We start from the raw sequence: 22,154 nt of genomic DNA, 5'->3' as shown, positions 1-22,154 counted from the left end.
TGCCTTTTCCCCCCTCTTTATCGAATTATTTTCTAAATGTTTGACAAAAACTGTTTAACAGCCTTATAAATGTCCTTTCTTAGGCTACGTTCACACTGCAGCCTGAAGTGACCCAAATCCGATTTTTTTGGCCCATATGTCACCTGGATCTGATCTTTTCATGGCTGTCTGAACAACACAGATTTTTCTCAATCCGACTCAGGTTACTTGGCTATGTGGTCCTGAATCTGATACGAATCTGATCTTTTTAAATGCGACCTGTGTCTGAACGGCCAAGTCGAAATTCAGCAAGAAAAACAACAACCATGGCAGATGATGATGCGGAGAGCAGTATTTATGTTTAAAACATATTGAAAAGATTGTGTTTTTATGGTTGGAAAAGACCGCTAGATGCACGCCGGCACTACCATCCACGCTGGCCTGTGATGTCATTGCGTCCTCTACTGCGCATGCGGGACACTTGCGTTGTATGACTGCAGTTCACACAGGAGATCACATACAAGTCGCATTTATTTGGAAATATGGACGGCAACGCAAAAAAATCGGATTTCACAAAAAAATCGGGCATCAATTGAGCATCAAGGCTGCAGTGTGAACGTAGCCTTAATACTTCCAGCAGATCTTCAGGTTTTAAATTTTTCACCCTAAAGCGAAAAAAAGTGATTAAGAATCAATTAATGCTAATTAAACATACTTTTCTATTTTACACTGATTTTAATTCCACTGGATTAAAAAATGGCAAAAACAGAGTTTAGAAAGCAGAGAACATTTTATCAAAGAAAATTACCTCAGAGACAAGAACAACTAAAATCAAGATAGTAACTACCGATTCAAGCATAAAAAGTCAATGACATGTTCTGCTGTAGTACACAAACACACATTCTGAGTATTTTTAATGTGATACTTCAAATATATCCCACAGGATGACGCCACCTACACCAAGCTCAGGTGGTTATAGCAGCAAGTTTCCAGCCACGTTTCCCGTCTTCTGCTGCTTCAAAGTCCAACATGTGTGTTCAGAGATGGTATTCCACATTTTAAACCTTTCTTCATGTACAGAAAACGTCAAAGAGTTTAAATATATTTTCATCCGAGTGGGATTAAAAATAAAGAGATATTTGACCAAAAGTACATTAAGTGTCTTATGTGTTTAAAAGTTCAAAACAATCAGAGAGAGAAAGATGCAAGTGGAGGATTTTTATTTTCATTGAAAAAAAAAAAGAAATTATAGTTCGTTCAAAACAAGAAAAGAAATTCCACAAATATTAATTTCTCTTGACCATCAAATACGAGACACACAATGAGTACATCCAACATTTATTTCCTGTTACTCTGAGGTGAAAAATGGGGAAAGAAATTCCCAAACACAAAGAAAAGGAGGATTTCACAGTAATCGCTAGTATGTATGCAAGTTCAGGATGTCACAAACACAAATACTCAAAGCATAAAAATAATATAAAACAACATGTCGGCTTTTTAATTCAACAGCAAGAATAAAAACCTCAATAAGAAGCTGGAAGTCATTGCCCTGAAAATCAGCATAGATAAAACCTGCAGCTGCTCAGTGACTGTACATGTGGCTTCTTTCATTCATAAATCTAAAATCCTCTTATTTTGAAATTGTAGAATTGTACCATTTCTAAAATATTAGCATAATACACCATATTTCTTGTACAAGTGATATTCCCATCAACAGATAAAGATTGTAACATTATTTTAAGTCTATATTAGTTAACAGCAGCAAAGGTTTTAAATGAAAAAAAAAAGAGCTGAACACTCAACATTCAGAAAATATACATTTTCAGTTTAAAAAAAAGTTGCCATTCAAAAGTTTGTAAGAAGTTTTCTGAAAAGTTGCTAAAGTACCAGTACTAATAGCTGTATTTATGTATCCGGGGGCAGTTTACCCCTCTGCCAGCTCCTATCCCCTTTTATTTATCTCTGCTGGTGTTGTGAGAAAATCCTCTAAATCTTAAGCGGAACTTGAATTAAATGATATTTTGTAATTTTTACCCTTTTTCTAATTAAGTCCTTTAACAACCGTTTTAAAACCAATGCACTGATTTCAGCAACACGTAGGAAGTTGAGGCGTAGCAGAGGAAGGAGGAACCGCATCATGACTGCTGCGTGGGATATTTCTGAAGATTTAAATTAAATCTAAACTAATCTGGGAAACTGCTGCAGATCTACAGTATAGGAGGAATACAGAGAGATGCCAGATCTCAAAGTGTGCGTGGAGCGTCACCTAATCTGCTATGAACCGACATACAGGCAGTGATGGGACTAACGGCGTTGAAACTAACGGCGTTACTAACGCCGTTACCTTGTTTTAGTAACGAGTAATCTAACTAATTACTTTGACTGTAACTATAACGCAGTTACCATTGCAGGCACCCCGTTACTGCGCGTTACTCAGGTCGCACAATGAACCTTTTTTCATTATAGGACTCGTGCGCAGCTGCGTGAAGCTGACACCCCACCCACATCAAAAAACTCTGCAAATAGACTGAATGGTTAGTGCAACGTTAGTGCAGATTTGTGCAGAAAAAAATATTGTTTGTTCTACTTTTGTTTAAGAGATATTAAAGATTATTTTTTTAGGTCATCCAGAGGTGCGCGCCTTGTCATGAGAGAGGGGAGGATGAGATTCCGTCTGTCAGTTGAATAGGTTGGTGTTTCTGCTGGTGGGTGTTAACGTACAGCACACACAGAGAGATGGAGAGTGAGGATGACTCCAGCAGCAAAACAGCGTTTTCCACATGGAAATACCGGTGTTACGTCGAGCTGCGTTTCCCCATCACATAACGGTTACCTCTGCATCTCCACACAGCGCAGGCGGCAAGAGTCACCGCGCAAGCGACAGGAAACGCGCATGCTCGCTAAAGGCGCGCAACAGTCGCTCTGTGCTCGCGCCACAGGAGAACTATAGAGAGCGTGAACGATCAAATGAACCTGACAACAGCCAGAAATGATAGCCTGTATGGAGAAAGGGAGAAATCTGGATGGATGGATGGATGGATGGATGGATGGATGGATGGATGGATGGATACTCTGCCTTCTCAACCTACTGTATTTTTTATTTTAAACATTATTTGATGGCCTTTGTGGCAGGGATGGAGATCCATATTTTATGTCACACACAGAGTATACATCTAGATAGATAGATAGATAGATAGATGATAGATGTTGCAGTATCTATAACAACCCAAACACACAGGATTTCAGAATTAGACATCCCCAGTTATTAATTTCATATACTCACCGGACCTGAATGTCCTGTTATAAAACTTCACATCGCGTTCCCCCTGATGTCATTTACGTTGAGTTGCAATAAATGCTAAACTGTCTGCAGGTTCTTGTCTTTGTCGTCCGCTCTATTCAGCTGGCTTTGGAAACACAGGCGAGAAGGTGGGGGCCGGGTGGTGAGGTTTACGGGGGCGAGAAACGCAAAAGTAACGCAATAGTTACTTTTACTAGTAACTAGTTACTTTTATTGTGGTGTAACTCAGTTAGTAACTCAGTTACTTTTTGGGAGAAGTAACTAGTAACTATAACTAATTACTTTTTCAAAGTAACGTGCCCAACACTGCATACAGGCGTCATTTTCTACAAGCAAGCTGGTTCTAAAATGACCAAACCTGCAGAATAAAATGAGAAAGAGGTGAAGCAAGCAGCCAGATCCTTTTGACATTTCTGGTTTAGAGTTTCTTCTTTCATGGTCAAAGGTAACTAGCAGGCAATTCCACACAAAAAAAAACAGTGAGGGTGTCTAAACAAAGCTCATGTGCCGCTCTTTCATAAACCTCTATTAGTCGGGTGCAGAATGATGAATCTGAACATTTGAACTTTTATTAATGTCCACCCCAGGGAGCCATACCTCTCATCATAAAGTGTTTGCAAAAAATGCTAAAAATATTTTGTTTTCCAATAAATGTGTTTGTATCAACTAGTCTTATTGGAATGAGAGAGAAGGGGGAAAAAAATGCTAAAAAAGAATCAATCAAAAAGTAAATCCACTAAAGGAGAGAAAACATGCGACTTTGTTTAGCAAACTGGAGCGTTGATGTTGACGGGTAAACATGAGGGCCGATGACATTGCATCCTAAAGAACAGTTAGACGTTAGTATCTGCGGCGTTTGCTGTTTGGACCGTCAAAGACGCCCGAAACGGGACTCCCCCTGCCGTATCCTGGAGCTGGTCCACCCTGGGGCCCCAACACCGCCGCCGCCTGCTGCAACTTTGGGGACTCCACCTCAGGTCGACCCCCCATTGATCCACCCTGAGGGTACCTGTCATTACACTGAGGTCCACACCGAGATCACAGTGGCAGTGGTTTTGGTTCAAAAGATTCATGGAACAGTTTTCAAACGGTGAGGTTATTCATTTATCCATTTGATCCAAAATGGAGAAGTTCAAAGTTGAGTAAGAGGACAGTTTGATCCAATTGTCGCCATCCAGAAAAAACGAATAAAATCATGGTCAACCCGTAGGGAAGAGAGAAAAGAAAAAGACGACCATTAGTGAACGAGACTGAACATTAAAGATTTAGCAAAACTGCTTGGATCAACATGACTTGCAGACGTATCAATACCTCAAACATTTTCACATTTATCTTAATAAAAAAAAAAAACAAATGTTTAATTTATACTGTAAATGTGCATTTCTAATAAGGACTCTGACTTATTGTTTTCTGGTCTTTTATTTTATTTCACCAACACATTCAAATAAATGCAGTTTGAATTGTTTTTGCATTTATTCTTTGCAAAATAGCTTAAATTTAGTCAAATTAAACTAGGAACGTCTAAATTCCAAAGCAGGATTTGTTTCTGCAAAACAGCTCTGAATTTAGTTCCACACTGTAAAATAAAAAAAAAATAAAAAAAAAGCATAACTATCTTTTTTGGGTAAAGAATAACCATTTTCAAGCGCAAAAAGCTGATAAGCTACGGAGGAAATTAGGGACAATAATGGCATGTTCCCAGTATCGGACAAAATTGGCTTTAAAACTAAATAGCAGCCATGAGCCATTCTATCAATATATACCGATATAAGGCATGTTTTTAGTGACCAAACAATGAGGAGCATGAATGCAGCAGCAGGTAACATTCACCAAACCGATCCACGAGTCTGTTACAGAAGACATACTGAAGTAAAAATGTCAGTGATGTTTTCTTTAAGTTTCAGAGTTTCAGTAACCTGAGCCAATATTTGCAATGTATGCAGAGAATAGGGGACATAAAGGTTTCTGTAAAAAGGTATAGGGGATGTTTTTTTTGTCTTGATCATTTCAAATAACATTGTGCATTAATAACACTTTTATCTTACAAATGTTGGTTATTTTAAAGGGTGAAAGTTCTGCTAACTGTTGTGCTTTTCTGGGAAAACGGTTGTTTTTCTTTTCATTAGGAGGTTTGAGTGTTGGCACAATGATCATTGTTTACAGCTTCTATGAAATTCAACAATAAAACTAATTTCTGTAGGATAAAAATAAAGCTTTTTATTCAGTTTCGGCTTGTCATTAAATAAAAACGGTTGGGAATACAGAGGACACATTTCCCCACTGAGGGACAATGAGGGGGAAGATTGTTTTTAAGTGAGTTTTATAGTTGGTCCATTACAGTTTCTCAGTCATCACTGATTTCATTTCAACTAGAAAAGATCAGGATTCAAAACTGTAAAAAAAAATATATATATATACCGGTATATATATATATATATATATATATATATATATATATATATATATATATATATATATATATATATATATATATATATATATATATATATAAATCAAAACGTAATGGTTAAGATGAAGTCATAAACTGAAAATTGTTTGCCTTTAAAATGACTTCTGCAAACTTTTTTATTTTTAAACAGTGCACCTTCCCATCAACTCTACATTCTTTGAGAAAAAAGCGGCTGCTAACATGATATATTAGATATTTTTGTTGACAGCACAGACAGTTTTAGCTTTCCATGTACAATAAAAAATTGTCAAACTCAAAAACAAAACAGTGCATAATTGCACCATATATATTTAATGCTCTAAACTTCCACATCAAGGCGGGTTTTTTGCACCAAGTTTTTTCTCCCAATCTTTACATTTGATCACTGCTGCACTTTAAGACATGTTAATGTCATGAAAGCTGAACAAAATGAAATAACAGTTGTCTAAGTCTAAAAACGTTTTACTATTTTCAAAAGTGAGTATTAATGCTGTTTAAAATAAGGGTGTGAGATAACCACATGTGGGAAAATGATATGAATACTATCTGATTGCACCGTCAGCCTTACAGGTTCACAGCGGTGCTTTATTATGTCAATTTACTGGGCAATGTGAAATAATTTGAAGGTTATGTACATCTGCAAGGTGTTGAATATTTTCCAAAGCAAAGTCTTTCTTTCCTTTATATATATATATATATATATATATATATATATATATATATATATATATATAAAAAATTGGACAAAATGCTATATTTCTTTCAATACGGTGCTGTGAAATGTATTCTGGTTTTTAGATCTGACCGTTTTCATGAATAGAAAAGCGTTTTCAGATACGTTACCATGGCTCCATTCTCTGACATCAAAGGTGTCCCCATATTTGTTGCTCCCTCTGGGGCAATGGCTCCTCCCCTTCCACTCACGCCCATCATTTGACCCTGGTTACCACTGGGCCCCGCAGAGGCCTGGTTAAACCCATCTACACGCAAAACAACGGATTACCGGGTCATCAGTGTGTTTCCTATAAAACTACCTCATTTAGACGTGTGCGTCACAATCTGATCATGTAACTTTTGCACATTTTAAGATGAAAAAGATGAAAGGTAATAGAATAGCACTACACATTTTAATGCTGCATCTATATAACAAAATCTACACCTTATAATTTAGGAATCTATAGAACTGTAATCATTCTTTAAATTTACACTTAAATTATGAAACAGTTTAAGATTTTATTCAGTTTTGTGCTCAAAGATTAAAATAAAAGAAACTTTAAATTAAAACGAAAACATTATGGATTTATGTTAAAATATATATAGTAAAGGTCAAAGAGAACATGAATAATTAAGAACAGAGAAAAATGTTTTAATATAAAATCATTTTAAGCAATATGACACGAATACATTTAACCACCGGATTGCACATCACCCAGAGCAAAGGGACACATAGAGGGAGAGTTAAAATAGTTATAGAGGGAGAACAGGATAAAAGGCAAATTCACTTCTTATAAAAGTTTTGACAATGGTGAAGAACAAATGAGTGACTGAAGGGAAAGTTAATGTTCAACAGATTTTATATTAAACATGCCGACCAATTCCTCTATGCAACAACAAACCATTAATTGCACTATTGGCTTAAAGCGTAATCTAATGGGATCATAATACGCCACACCAACAATTACATAAACGGAGAATAAACACCTAATCCTACGAGTGTTTTTGAGTCAACGTATCCTACTGTAAGCGGTGCTATGAATGGACTCCCTGCACCAACTATAGCGTTTATTCACAGCCAGTTTGAGATTTTATCTCAAAATAACCCTTTAAACTAAAGCCGCAACTAATTATTATTTTGAAAATCGATTAATCTGTCGGTTACTTTTTGCGATTAATGGATTAATAATTGGATAGCCAATGATTCTTTACAGAAAAATGTTTTTTTGCAGAATGAAACCAGGTAAAAGTGAAACTTTTCCACTTGACGAGTTCTATGTCGAGCATATTGACAATTTTGTTTTTATATTAAACTGCTCTAAGTAAATCACTCTTGTCAGCTAAAGGCATCTATTAGAGTCTCTATACTCCAGTTAACGATTAATCGATTACTAAATTAGTTGTCGATTATTTCAATAATCAATGAATCATGATTAATTTAATTGTTTCAACCCTACTTTTAAACCTTAATAAAGCCAATATAATGGACATCTTAGACAAAACTAGTTTTATATTCTACTTAGAAGTGTCCCGATGTTGATATCGTCTGATGTGAGCCATAAAATTCATATTGGATTCTATTTACCAGCATTTAAAACCTTTAATATAAATATGATAATTCCTTCCATGTAAAAGTTTCTTTTCATTTATTATTTTCCTTTTTGAATCCATTCTCTATTAGTCTAAGAATCGAGCTTAAATGTTATTGTTGTTGACTCACTCCACACTACAAAAAATAATAATAAAGAAGAAAGATATCATATTGGGTCCCTATCAGTGTCGGCCGCAACTCAAAGCTGCAATATCTGTATCATATCAGAAATGAAAAAAATTATATTGCGACGTTCCTAATTCTAGTATAGTTATAATTATTTTATCCACATAGAACAGTTTCAGGTTCATTTGTCCAAAGAGAGTTTATTTCAACCATTGATGTCTCATAGTCATAAGTGAAGGACACTAAAGCCCCATTTACACTACCCTTGAAAAACCGATCCGTGCCGAGACCGGTCCGAGCTCTGATCAGTTAACCAGGCCGAGCTCGGTTCTGACGACCGTTTACACATCAGGCAATCTCGGTTCCTCGGCTCCTCTCCTCCTAGTGACGATCTGCGGTATTGCTGCCAGTATTGAAGGAGGAAATCAAGCAGTTGGTGGCGGTAATGCACCAAAAATTGTTTGCCAACCGCCATAAAACACAAGAAGGAGGAGGAGGGAATCAAGCAAATCAAAATGGCGGCACCCGTCACATTCAGAAAGTTATGCTTGATTATTATTGCTGTACTTCGGTGTTAATATTTAAAATGCAATTATTTAAAATGTTGCATGGAGAAGATTTCGATTGTTGTTTATAGTTGAAGAAGAAGTTGTTCTTCTTCTTCTGTTTCCGGAGGAGCATTACCGCCAACTACTGGAATGGAGTGTGAATCGCGATGTGCAGCCAGACGGAGATGACGCGTTCTGCTCATGCGCTCTTGTTATCAGAGAATCGAGCAGAGCCCACCTCTGGAACTGGTCTGCAGTTAGCTCCGTCCGGTTGTGTCTAGCTCGGTTCAGTTCAGTTTGCTTTTCATTTAAACACGATAAGTTATCTCAGTTACTGAGCTCGGACCGGTCTCGGCACGGTTTTTCAAGGGTAGTGTAAATGGGGTAATAGATGACCAAGTTAAATTCTTTGTTTTTTAGCTTAGATCTTGCCTTAACCTGAGGGATCAAGTCGTATCCAAACTACAAATAAAGGGGAAAAAAACATTGTTTCCACTTTCTCTACCGTTTTCTCTTTCTAACTATATGACTAATATAAACAGAATAGAAGAGGGTTAGAGGAGTCCACCAATAGGCAAAGAATAGGGCCACAGCCTGAGCTTTATTCACAGAAAAAAGACTCCAGCACCCCTGAGATGATGGCCCAGGACATTAATACCCAACTTCAGAAGTCGCACATATGCTGCTTCAGGAGTCTCAAAGAACAACAGAGCATCAAAAGCATCTTCCTTTAGATCGTGTCCTCTGAAGTGACCCAAATCTGATTTTTTTGCCCATATGTGACCTGCATCAGATCTTTTCATGTCTTAACATAGATCTGATTTTTTCCAATGCGACCCACTTGGCTGTGTGGTCCTGAATCTGATGCAAATCTGATCTTTTAAAATGCAACCTGTGTCTGAACTGCCAGGTCGCATCCACCCGACCTGAACACCATTACTTCTCCACAAAGGTCACTATTCTGCTTCTTGCTACGCAGAAGTGGGAAGAAAAACAACAACCATGGCGGTCGATGATGCGGAGAGTTTTTTTTTTTAAACAATCTTGAAAAGATTGAGTTTACAGAAGTTTAAGGTTACAGAAGATCGCTAGAGGCACTCTAGCACTACTATCCATGTTTACTTCTGTAAACGTGGAGCATGCTTGCTTTTGACGTTATTGCACCCTCTAGAGCGCATGGGGGACACTTGCGTTGTATGAAGGCAGTTCACACAGGAGTCCCTCATACCAAAGCTGTATCTGCAATGGCATTCCTGTTTTGTGCTCATCTTGATTACATCAATTCAACTTCTCTTAAATAATGAGAGAACCTCTATTGGAGGTTCGCATGTTTAAATGCCCCCCTTTTCTCCTAAAGGTCTGAGTAAAAATGCTGCAGGTCTGATGATACGATGGCTCTCCTTTCTCAAAAGTCTGATTAACAAAATTAAACATTAGATTCAGGTAGGGGTTGTCCTTTAATAGATGTTTTCTTTAACCAGTATAAATGGTGTAAAATGTTAAGAATCTTATCCAAAACCCTTTACACAAGTCTGTAATTCACAGAGTTGGCATCATTTCACCACATTCATTTCCCTGAGCTGACATTTTAACAGTGGAACCACAGCGCTTCCAGTCTTTAAGGGTCAGTTAAAGTAGCTGCTAATCTTTCTAAAGCACACAAACATCAATCTTCTTGTGTTTAAACCAAAAAAAAAGCTTTAATTTTTAATTTTTATTGAATTAAAACCTGTGAAGATTTTATCTGAAGAGTAAAAACAATAAGATGAAAGATGTTTTAAACAGAATGAAAGCATAAAAACAAATGGGAGCACAGAATGAGAGAAAATATAATAACACAAAACATTTAAAAAAAAAAGTATTTTATCAACCCTGAAGCAACCGTAGAGGTATGACTGATACCTGTTTATAAAGGGGATGTGCAATCCTGGGTTAAGCTCCAAATCAATTTAGCTCCCTGATTTAAAACGGACATACAACCAAAGCCTTTCTATGTATTTTTTCCACATAAATAAAAAAACATCAATTTAAAACAATAAATGAGAAACAATCCCTTAAAACATGTTGGATATTAATGTGCATTTGTTTTAATGCAATGGCATTTAATTATGGAAGCCCATATTTTTGATACCACCTTGCAGAAAGTTTGATCTGCATGCAGCTCAGGATGAAAACTACATCTTTCACCCATCAAAGTAGTTCAGTTAGCTTAGCATTAACCGCATGTCCAGTAAATTGCCATCTTATCTTTTGCAGTTTAATAAGGATATGAGAAATGCAAAAACTAAACATTGGTGTGAAGTCTACAGCTCCTACCGTGAGTCTATGAAAAATTGAAACATCAAAAATATTTCATCCACAGAATCATGCCCGTACCTCCCATATTACCGGCTCCACGAGGGCCGAGCTCGCCCACTCTCATTTCCTGTTCCCTCTGAAAGAAGTGAAGAAGAGCCTTCAGGATATATATAAAAAAAAAAGCTAAAATACAAAGTGTTATTGGACAGACTGCTGTAAATCCATCTTGGGGGTAGGGACAAGCAAAAAAAAATGTAAAGAACCTTAAAAAGCCTGGAAACCAAAGGGCTAAATGATGAGGTTTAGCTGATCTACCTGCAGAACAGTAAAAATATTATAGCTGTTCTCGTAATGTGTATTTAAAGTCGTAGGGAAGCAGCTGTTCCAACCGTTGCATTTCCGAATTCTCCCGAGTAGTGCCTGACTTTACAAGAGTTAATAAAGTGAATGTGATTGGTCGTTTATCAAGGGGGCGGGATTATTGTGGTGGAAGGTTCGCAAGCAAATTTGGTTGTGGCCGGTTTGTCGGAAGCATCTTGCTAACCAGTTAGCAACTTAGTGCTAGTAGATTCCCAATAAGAAATTACACTGGGACCAAGTAGCACTTAGCAACGACACTCAAGGAACGCTATGGACAGCGGAAACATGCAACAGGAGGAGAGTTTTGTGTCGGAGGTCGTTGATGAGTCTCCTCCGTCATACATTTTTTATTTAGAGGAGGAAAGCGGGGACAAAGTTGTTGTGGAAGAGGACGCCAGGGCAGCAGAAGCTTGGTTTGGTGTAGAAGGCTTACAGCCGTACATGTTGGAGCCCTTGCCTCGCAACGCTGCCAGTTCTGTTAGCTCTACGCCTGCTGAAGACACAGACGTCCATCCCCGTGAACACTGGGACGGAACTCAATGGGAAAGTAAATTATTCTTATTTCAACCGTTGCGTATATTAACTGCGACATATGAATCAAGATGCTATGATCGAAAAATTTTGATTGACAGATGACTGTAATATATAATAGGTGGAATTTAGCTGACGTATAACTAACTGGCCTGCATAAAATAACGAAACCCCCCCCCCCCCCCCCAACAGATGTTAAGATAGGATTTTTTTTTTTTTTTAAGAGAAATGTTCTAACTTTTGGGACAATATCGTCTGATAAAGAGTACATTGATCATTGAATCATTGAATGATTTGAAATTTAAATATGACTTCCCTATGACTTTAAAGACAATTACAAAATCAGACAGTTTCCATATTACTGCTCTCAGTGGAGATGGCCGTCAGGGAAACACTTGCAAAAGTAAATATGTTATAAAAGAAAAATAAATCATAGAAACATGCCTTTTACACTGTTTTTGAACTTTGAACTGTTATGATAAATTGTCACATTAAAGCCGTCAAGGTTTAACCAGAAAAGCAGCCAAGAGGCCAATAGGGACTTGAGATGAGGGAGCTGTAGAGATCCACATTTTTCAGGTGGACAGATGCGGGTCAATGAGTTCCTGTCTGGGGTAACAGCAAGAAGACAGCCACTGGTTAAATGTCACAGCAAGCATGTGAATAAAGTTGCTCTGGTTGAGTAAGACCAAAATGGAGACTTTCAGGAATTAAGAAGCAGAACAAAATCTTCACCATCATCACTGTAAAGCACGGGGGTGGCAGCATCATGCAGTGGGAATGCTTTTCTTCAGCAGGAACAGGGAAACTGGGCACATTTGATCGGAAGGCAGTTAGTTGTCTGAGAAAGATTTGGGACTGGGATGGAGGTTCACCATTTGAAGGACAGAATAGAACTATGGACGCACTATTTACAGGTTTCTAGACAAAATAGAGAAGACTGGTTTTAAATATAAGTATCAACCAATCAGCAAAAATAAAGGAAATTACAGCTGCTAAAGTGGTGCTCCTTTAAATAGAACAGATTTGCTAGATGAAAATGCATGGGATAGAACCCATATACACCCTATATCTAACTGGAAAATAATAAAAAAGAAGTAGAAGCAGTAGAAACGTGTGCTAAAGAAGCTGCAGCCGTATCATGAGGCAAAGAAAGCACATTGAGGTTGGTGATAATAATGTAGAAGGACAGTCTCAGATTTAATTCTTAGTCCTTCAGTTATCATGTTGTTTTCTTGTTAATCCCATCTGTGCATTAAGTTGTATCACATTGGCATGAAAATGTGCTCAAACAGCCGAAAGAATCCGTTAATACTAGGGATGGCCGATCCGATATTAGTGGATATCGTCCGATAAAACCACAAGAAAAATACGATCGGATTTCATCGGCCAGCATCTAAAATCTCAGATGTTTTTATGCTGATAGAAAAACTTTTAAGGTTAATTTTAAACGGGTCAATGTTTTTTTGTAGACTTTTCTTCCCTGTTTTAATAAATGTTTTTCTAACGTTCCACAGTATAAAATAATAAAAGCTGGTATGATTCGAGATGATATCGGATCAATATCGGTATCGGTTGATTCTCAAAGCTGCAGCATCTGTATCGTATTGAAAATCAAATAGTTGTATCAGGACATCCCAAGTTAATACAAGCGACAGTTCAATCTCTGCTCTCACATTTATGCATGCAGAGCATTTAGGTGCAGAGAAAGGCACATTTAGAATATAAAAGGTTCTTCAGTCGCTCATCCTCTTTCCTTCAAACTGACAAACAAATACACCAAACTGTTTTAGGCAGCTTTAGATTCTGGTTCATCTTCTGTTGTTTAATTATTTACTCATTATGAGAAGTATCAAATAAAAAGGAAGCTAAATAAATATACCCCCCAACGTGGAAATCCACAAACATAGACGGTTAAAAACAAACATCAACAACAATATACCGATCTGGATCAAATCTACTGTTGATATAATAAATAAATAAATAAGTATGTGTTTAATCTATTACAACTTGAGAATATTTTATACTTACCTTACCTACTGCAGCTAATAGTGATCAATAGTAAACACTAAAATGAAGCACACCTAACAAAACAGCTGCGTCATTACTGGGACATTTATGTGAATAAAAACAATTTTTCTTAACTTTGAACTATTCATCAAAATGATTGCTAATAGAATCATCAAAATAATGAAAAACAAAACAATAACTTTACACTGAACTTAATAGATATAAAAAATGTGATTTCCACACCTTAAAGTAAAGAGTATATGAAGAATTTATATATTTCAATATAAACACAGAAAAGCTCTAGATAGAGGTATAAAATGAAGTTTTATTGTATGAGTTAAAGTAAAAATGAAGAACATAAGAAATAATATTTTGATTGGTAAAATAAAATTTAAATATCAAAGTAAATATCAAGTGGAAAAAATAATCAACTGCTGAAGAATTGGATAGGAATTCATAAATTAACCAAATTTATGAATTCTTATCAGGTATTAAACACTTGCTGCAACAAAACCATATGCTAGAAAATCTTATTTGCCCTTAAATGTTTATACAATCCCCATGTTTAATAATTTAGTGTAAAAATAACAGTGAAAAAGAAAAGCATAAAAGTTTTCTGGTCAGTCATCTGTTCACGTCTGCCCCCTGGTGGTTGTTCTGGAGTAACAGCTGATTGTAAATGCAAGTGTCCTAAAAGATGGAGAAGTCCTTCTGCACTTTTCAGGAATATTTAAGAGTTGTGGATTAACCTCCCTCTCACTAATTTCCCCACTAATTTCTGTAATCCTTTATTTTTATTTAACAACAGAACATTTTGGCAACTAATATTTCACTAAAGATATCAGTGAAATGATTGATGCCAGCGACAGAAGGCAGGTCACAAACATTCAGGATCTTCCATCAAAGGTATCAAAATTATATCTCAAGATTTAAAACAAACAACAACATAAAAAAAGGTATACTTCTGTATAAAAGTAAAGCTTTAAACTTTCTGTTTTGGGAATTTTTCCCCGCTTTTACCTTGAGTTTAAAAAACTGTACACGTAAACCATGCAGTGTCTCCACTGAGCCTAATCCATAGGAGATAATCCAGAATAAGAGGATGAGCTCAAATACAGGTGCTGGTCATAAAATTAGAATATCATGAAAAAGTAGATTGATTTCAGTAATTCCATTTAAAAAGTGAAACTTGTATATTATATTCATACATTACATGCAAACTCATATATTTCAGATGTTTATTTTGTTTAATTTTGATGATTACAAATGACAACAAATGAAAATCTCAAATTCATCATATCAGAAAATTAGAATATTACTGAAGACCAATAAAAACAAAGGATTTATAGAAATGTTGGCCAACTGAAAAGTATGAACATGAAAAGTATGAGCATGTACAGCACTCAGTATTTAGTTGGGCCTCCTTTGGCCTGTATTACTGCAGCAATGCGGCGTGGCATGGAGTCGATCAGTCTGTGGCACTGCTCAGGTGTTATGATAGCCCAGGTTGCTCTAATAGTGGCTTTTAGCTCTTCTGAATTGTTGGGTCTGGTGTATTGCATCTTCTTCTTCACAATACCCCATAGATTTTCTATGGGGTTAAGGTCAGGAGAGTTTGCTGGCCAATTAAGAACAGGGATACCATGGTCCTTCAACCAGGTACTGGTAGCTTTGGCACTGTGTGCAGGTGCCAAGTCCTGTTGGAAAATGAAATCTGCATCTCCAAAAAGTTGGTCAGCTGCAGGAAGCATGAAGTGCTCTAAAACTTCCTGGTATGTGGCTGCGTTGACCCTGGACCTCAGAAAACACAATGGACCAACACCAGCAGATGACATGGCACCCCAAACCATCACTGACTGTGGAAACTTTACACTGGACTTCAAGCAACGTGGATGAAGTGCCTCTCTTCTTTTCCTCCAGACTCTGGGACCTTGATTTCCAAAGGAAATGCAAAATTTACTTTCATCAGAGAACATGACTTTGGACCACTCACCAGCAGTCCAGTCCTGTTTCTCTTTAGCCCAGGCAAGACGCTTCTGACGCTGTCTGTGGTTCAAGAGTGGCTTGACACAAGGAATGCGACAGCAGAAACCCATGTCTTTCATACGTCTGTGTGTGGTGGTTCTTGAAGCACTCACTCCAGCTGCAGTCCACTCTTTGTGAATCTCCCCCACATTTTTGAATGGGTTTTGTTTCACAATCCTCTCCAGGGTGCGGTTATCTCTCTTGCTTGTACACTTTTTTCGACCACATCTTTTCCTTCCCTTCGCCTCTCTATTAATGTGCTTGGACACTGAGCTCTGTGAACAGCCAGCCTCTTTAGCGATGACCTTTTGTGTCTTGCCCTCCTTGTGCAAGGTGTCGATGGTCGTCTTTTGGACAACTGTCAAGTCAGCAGTCTTCCCCATGTTTGTGTAGCCTATAGAACTAGACTGAAAGACCATTTAAAGGCTTTTGCAGGTGGTTTGAGTTAATTAGCTGATTAGAGTGTGGCACCAGGGGCCATCAATTTTGAACCTTTTCACAATATTCTAATTTTCTGATATGATGAATTTGAGATTTTCATTTGTTGTCATTTGTAATCATCAAAATTAAACAAAATAAACATCTGAAATATATGAGTTTGTATGTAATGTATGAATATAATATACAAGTTTCACTTTTTAAATGGAATTACTGAAATCAATCTACTTTTTCATGATATTCTAATTTTATGACCAGCACCTGTACAACCAGTAGAAATTTTAGTCAATAAATACAGAAACCCACAAACCCCACAGTTGATGGAAAGGTATCAAAATAAGGTATGGAAAAGGTTTTCAATAAATTATGGTTAAAAAAATAATATCATCAGCTTGTACGAACAGTTAAATACCAGAGAAGGTGTTTTAGTCATGTGGGTTGTAGTTTTTTAAATCTTAAAACTTCGGCGATCTATAGAAGCAAAACAGTATTCATCAAATAAAAAAAGCTGTTTATTATGTAGCAAGGTTAACCTGAAACATCCTATAGAATATAAGTCTTATATATATGAAGCAGCCAGACGATTCCACATTCAGAACCGACCAAATCAAAGTGTTCTCCATCAGTACTCACGTTGTCCTGGTAGTTTGGTATGAACCCATCTGGTTGGTGCCGCATGTCGTCCTGCTCCCTGTGTCTCATCATCTCCTCCTCTCTCCTCCTCCGCTCCTCCTCGTGCCTGAAGACATGGGAACCACATCACAGACAGATCAATTTCAATAAAACAATTATCAGATAATATTAGAATCTAACTCCTTTCTTAAAATGCTTGTAATGGTCCTCTGGTAGTTTGTGAACAGGTAGGAAACACACCTCATCTCTATCTGCTTTCTCCTCTGCAGCTCCTGGTTGCGGAGCTCCTCCAGCCTCCTCAGTTCCTCCTGACGTCTCATCAGATCTGAGCAGAAGGAGCAGGAAGATTTCAAAAAGCTAAATCGGCGGAAACGCAGAAAAAAATGTCCCCCGCCCGCCCGTCTCTTACCTTGTCGCATCAACATGAGCTGGTGTTCGTTTTTGGCGGCCTCCAGCTCCGACTCCAGCTTCTCTTTGGCCTCTTTGATGTTCCGGTCCACCTGCTCTCGCTGCTGCTTCTCCATCTCGTCCAGAGCTTTCCAGCGAGACGCGTATTCAAACTCGAAGGTGCCCGGCTGAGCAAACCGGGGCGGCTGTTCCCGCTCCCTGTTAGATGAGCAATTATATAACTACCAATAATGCTACATAAATATTAAATAAATAAAAGGAAAAAGTCAGCTTACTTGTAATACTTTGGAGTTTTCTGCAGCAGCTTCTCAGGGAGACCATCCTCATTATCCAAGTGCTCCATGGGTTCAACAATGGCAGGACATGGAGTGCTGATAGGAGCAAACAGAAGCTGTTTAGGTTTACAGGTACATCTAATTATTTCACTTGGCATGAAACCATTCCTTTTAATTTTGAAGACAGATACTGAACTTATTTAGACCTTTAAAAATTCAAAAACATATTTTTAAAGGTCTTAAGACTGCTGATCTTACAGACGTTCAGAGGACTGTGACTGACACCTTGCACAAGGAGGGCAGGGTGCAATAGATCATTACTATAGAAGCTGGTAGTCAACGCAGAGCTATATGCAAGAATATTCCCAGAAAGTTGGGTGTAAGGAAAAACTGGAGAAAAAATGTGAACCACCATCAGTGAGGGAAGGAATGTTCTATTCAATGCAGATGTTCTGAAAGTTTCTATGAAAGCTGGGATTTTATTACAGCTCTGCAGAACCACAGCCGGATCATCTCTGTGCCAAGAAGCACTGATTGAAGTCATTCGTGCAAAACAAGGCTCCATATGCATTTCAGAAATCTACAATTTCAATTTAAAATATCCTTTTTGCATTGAATTTGTTAAATATTCAGATTTTTAAATAAAATTATATTTAGATTTTTTTATTATCTGTAAGCCATAATAATGAAATACAGAAATAGAGTGTAGCTCATCCCTTCAGAAGAATAGCAACTGTTACCACACTGGACTAATTAAATAGATACACCTGACAGAAACAAGATCTCAGTAAATAGATGGGGAATATTATGATTACCAATGTTAATAAAAAAGGTTTAATTTGAGCCAGTAACATAAGATCTGTGTGGTACGGGGTACAATGTCCTGCATGTTCTATGTGGACTTTAATGATTCGGCAAAGATCCTAGGCCATAGATATTCAAGATAGCTTGTGCGTAAAGAAAGTTGCCGAGTTTGCAGTGTTTTAATTCCACTGCTTTAAAGAAATTTTCTAAGAGATTTCCATTGTCTACTGCAGAAAAAATCATAAAATTCAAGTTGCTAAAAAGTTGCACTATTATGCAAATATGTTGATAGTGGTTAATAGTTAAAAGCAAGCATAAATAAAAAGCTTTGTTTACGTAGTGAGCAGCATTGCTCCCTCGTTGCATCGCTCCAGGGCTTTACGAGCATCCACTTTTTTCACAAACTCAACGATCCCTCTCCCAGTGGAACGGCCGCGGTCGTCTGTCACAACAAGAGCCCGCTCCACAGGCCCAAACTGAGAGAAAGCCTGTGGATAAACCAAGATTGGTTTTCAATTATTGCACAGAAATCAATGTTTTAAGAGCCCCGGTTGACCTCCAACATACCTCTTCCAGGAGTTCATTAGTCACTACTGGCAACAGATTGCGGACTGTGAGGGCAGCTCCATGTGTTGCAAAGCGGACCTTTAGCGATCTGTTGTTTATTACCGTTCCGTCTAACTCGACCTTCGCAATCTCAGCCAGTGTTCGGCTTCCCTGCAAAACAAAACAAAAACTAGCATGAAGGATTTAATCCTCCAGTTCTTCCATGTTCTTCTAGGGGGAGAGGCGGTGTTACACCAGCTTACCCATAGTCAATACCCGTTTATCCCTTTAGTTTTGTACAAAAACTACACTTTAAACTACCTCAACAGATTTTTATCTATTTAACTCAATCCATCATCCCTGCCTGCCTCCCAGTCCTTGTTCTTCGCAGCATGATTAGGCCACCACCATGCTTCCCCACAAGAAAGATGCATTTTAAGCCGGGCTTACACTGTGCGATTTTTTCACTCCTTTCGGGGCGACTTTCTAGTCGTGAGAGAATTTTCCGATCAGGCCGACTTTTAGCCTGATTGTGCGTCGTGTAGTGTACAGATGGTAACCAGGGGCGATCAGCCGCTCACGACCACCTCCTGATCAGGAATTGTGATGTAAGGAGAAAATCAACCAGGTTTGATTTTCTCCTGATCGTTGTGGGCAAATCACAAACAAGGATTCTTCTTCCTCTCAGATGTAAATGCAAAAGCATGGTGGGGGTGCAATGAGTGAAATGGAGTCCTGTCTGTAAAATTGACAGACCGTAGTAGCCACATTTGCTCAGACCTGTATTTGTCCAAATACGTTGTCTCCTTTTCTTTTGAGGGCTTTCAGCACAAAATTGCCAAGGCAGTGCGTTTCTCTGTAGTGAGCTTCAGATTCCTCTTCTACTGGTTTGGCTTCCAGTTAGACGAATCAGAGCAGCTCTATCTCACTGCGGAGCTGAGTCCGACGTGGCTTTTAGACGTACAGTGTGAGCAGGTAGATTGCATCAGAGCATCATGTTGCACATACACTGTGAGCTGTGAACTCACACTTTATGACGAAACCGCCGGGTTTCGTCGTACAGTGTGAGCTGCAGCTGCGTGCAATGATTGTAAAAAAAAAAAAATCACACAATGTATGCCCGGCTTTAGGGTGATTGAGACTGTCAGATTCATAATAATTTTTGCATGCAAGCAAGAAAATGACATTTTGGTCTAATGCAGTGGTTCCCAAACTTTTTTGGCTCAAGGTACCCCTACACATTTTTCCACCCAGCGGTGGTACCCCTAAACTGATAATGATTATTTGACATTATTTGATAATAATTATTTTTCTGTCATTTTTTCAACATACCGGTATTAACGAAACATAAAATGTAGCCCCTCGTCTTAGAATATATTTGCCTACATCAAAATAAATTTACAAAATTGTTAAAATGTAAAAATGTACATTCATTAAAAAACTCATCAATCTATGAAAAAATCCTGCGGCACCCCTGTAGTGACCTCGCGGTACCCCTAGGTGCCGCAGCACTCACTTTTAAAACCCCTGGTCTAATCTGACCAGAGCGTTTCTGCATGTCATCTGTGTCCACCTGATGCTTTGTGGAAATCTTATTACAGGTTTTCTTGTGAGTTTCCTTCTCCTGGACTCGTCATGCTTGGTTCATTGGTCTTCAAAATGAGACCTGTGATGGATGGGGTCGGTGACTTCTGAAGGCATTTAGTAGATATCAAGGTTTTCTAAAACCAGTGCATCATTTTCTCTCGACAATTCTAAAGGCTAATTTATATTTCAAAAGTAGGTCGTCAGCATCAAGACACTCTGCTTCACCTCTCCCAAATTGTAGTGCCAGAGACAGGAGTCCTCTGATTGGTTAAATCTACATACGCTCTACTCATGCGCATTTCCTGTTTGGTACCTTACCGCCTTCTTTTGTTCGTATGACTGCCATTGCGGAAAACAACTTGTGAAGTTGGACCAGCAAGAAAAGCGAGGTGCACGAGAACGCTGGGACCCTTTTTCCACCTGGATCCCCGCTCTTTTTCACCCTTAAGTCCCTCCCTTGTCGGACAAACTTGCCCCCAGTTCCTCACCGCCTCAGCCTTACCTAGACCCACAGTTTGTGATTTTCCCTTTTCCGTTGTGGTGTGGACTAAACATAGCGCAGACCACGCTTTAATATTGAGCATAAATCAAAAATGTCTGCGTCATACCTGCGACAAGCTCACTGTGACACACTGCTGCGGGAGTTTTTCCTCTCCACTGTCGCTACAAGCATGCTAGGGTGAGGGATTGCCTTCCAGTCAATGAGTCGATGTAATCAACTGGTTTTTCTTATATAGAAAACTTTAAATCAATTTGAATGAATGATCTGGGGAACTGTAAAGTACCTTAAGATGACATGTGTTGTGAATTGGCGCTATAGAAATAAACTAAATTGAATTAAGGTTTCAACCTGTTCAATTAAAGTATGCTGCCTTTAAAATCATGTATTTGCTCCAGCACACCATTAAACTTCAAATATTGACCTCATACATTGAATGTGAAATAAACTTAATATTCATTGAGCACTAAGAAACTAGAGCAGAGAAGAACAGATGTGAACACACCAAACGAACGAATCCGAATCCCCGCTCTCTGTTGATGAACACCTCGCTAACGTTCCCGTATTTAGCGAACAGGTTTTTAAACTCCTCCTCTGTGATATCCAGCGGCAGGCTGCCTACAAACAGGCGGGCGCGCTGGGTGAAGGTATTTTCTCCGGGCTTCAGAAAACTCGCGATGTTGAAAGTCATTTTGGACGGGCCTTCCCCCGTTTCCTCCGCGGCTCCTTCGCTCTGTTCAGCCGGGGGAGACTGCTGCTGCTGCGGCGGCGGGGCTGGGCTGTCTTTGTTCCCCGACGTCTGTTCTGACGAAGCCGGGGAGTCTGTCCCTCGCCTTCCCGGCTGTGGAGAGTTTGCACCCAGCATCCTCGTTTGCTGCATATTTCTGTTAGCCATGCAGCTTTTTGTGCTCGGTGAATTAAACTAAACTTGATTCAAATATTGCGCTGATACAAGTCTCCTGCTACCTTCAAAGATGGCGACCTTCTGTTTTGTTCTTGGGGGGATTTACGGTAGCTGGGAGGCGGTAAACG

At 38.5% G+C, this 22,154-nt stretch overlaps 1 protein-coding gene across 1 annotated transcript; it reads right to left on the bottom strand.

Moving 5' to 3' along the window:
• Nucleotides 1-3,595: 3,595 nt before the first annotated feature.
• pspc1 (paraspeckle component 1) lies at nt 3,596-22,017 on the bottom strand. Its single transcript, XM_038305783.1, has 10 exons — nt 21,628-22,017; nt 19,058-19,207; nt 18,827-18,978; nt 17,687-17,782; nt 17,413-17,609; nt 17,244-17,328; nt 17,004-17,109; nt 11,085-11,142; nt 6,573-6,709; nt 3,596-4,300 (listed from the first exon to the last, which is right to left on the bottom strand). The coding sequence occupies exons 1-10, from the start codon at nt 22,015-22,017 to the stop codon at nt 4,121-4,123; spliced, it is 1,551 nt and encodes a 516-aa protein (XP_038161711.1). The 3' UTR covers nt 3,596-4,120.
• Between the last annotated feature and the right edge of the window lie 137 nt (nt 22,018-22,154).

This window comes from Cyprinodon tularosa, unplaced genomic scaffold (assembly GCF_016077235.1).
Source record: "Cyprinodon tularosa strain WSP-4 unplaced genomic scaffold, ASM1607723v1 ctg564, whole genome shotgun sequence".
Lineage (NCBI taxonomy): Eukaryota > Metazoa > Chordata > Actinopteri > Cyprinodontiformes > Cyprinodontidae > Cyprinodon > Cyprinodon tularosa.
Note: the sequence above shows the minus strand (reverse complement) of the source record. Positions and strands in the feature narration are given on the sequence as shown.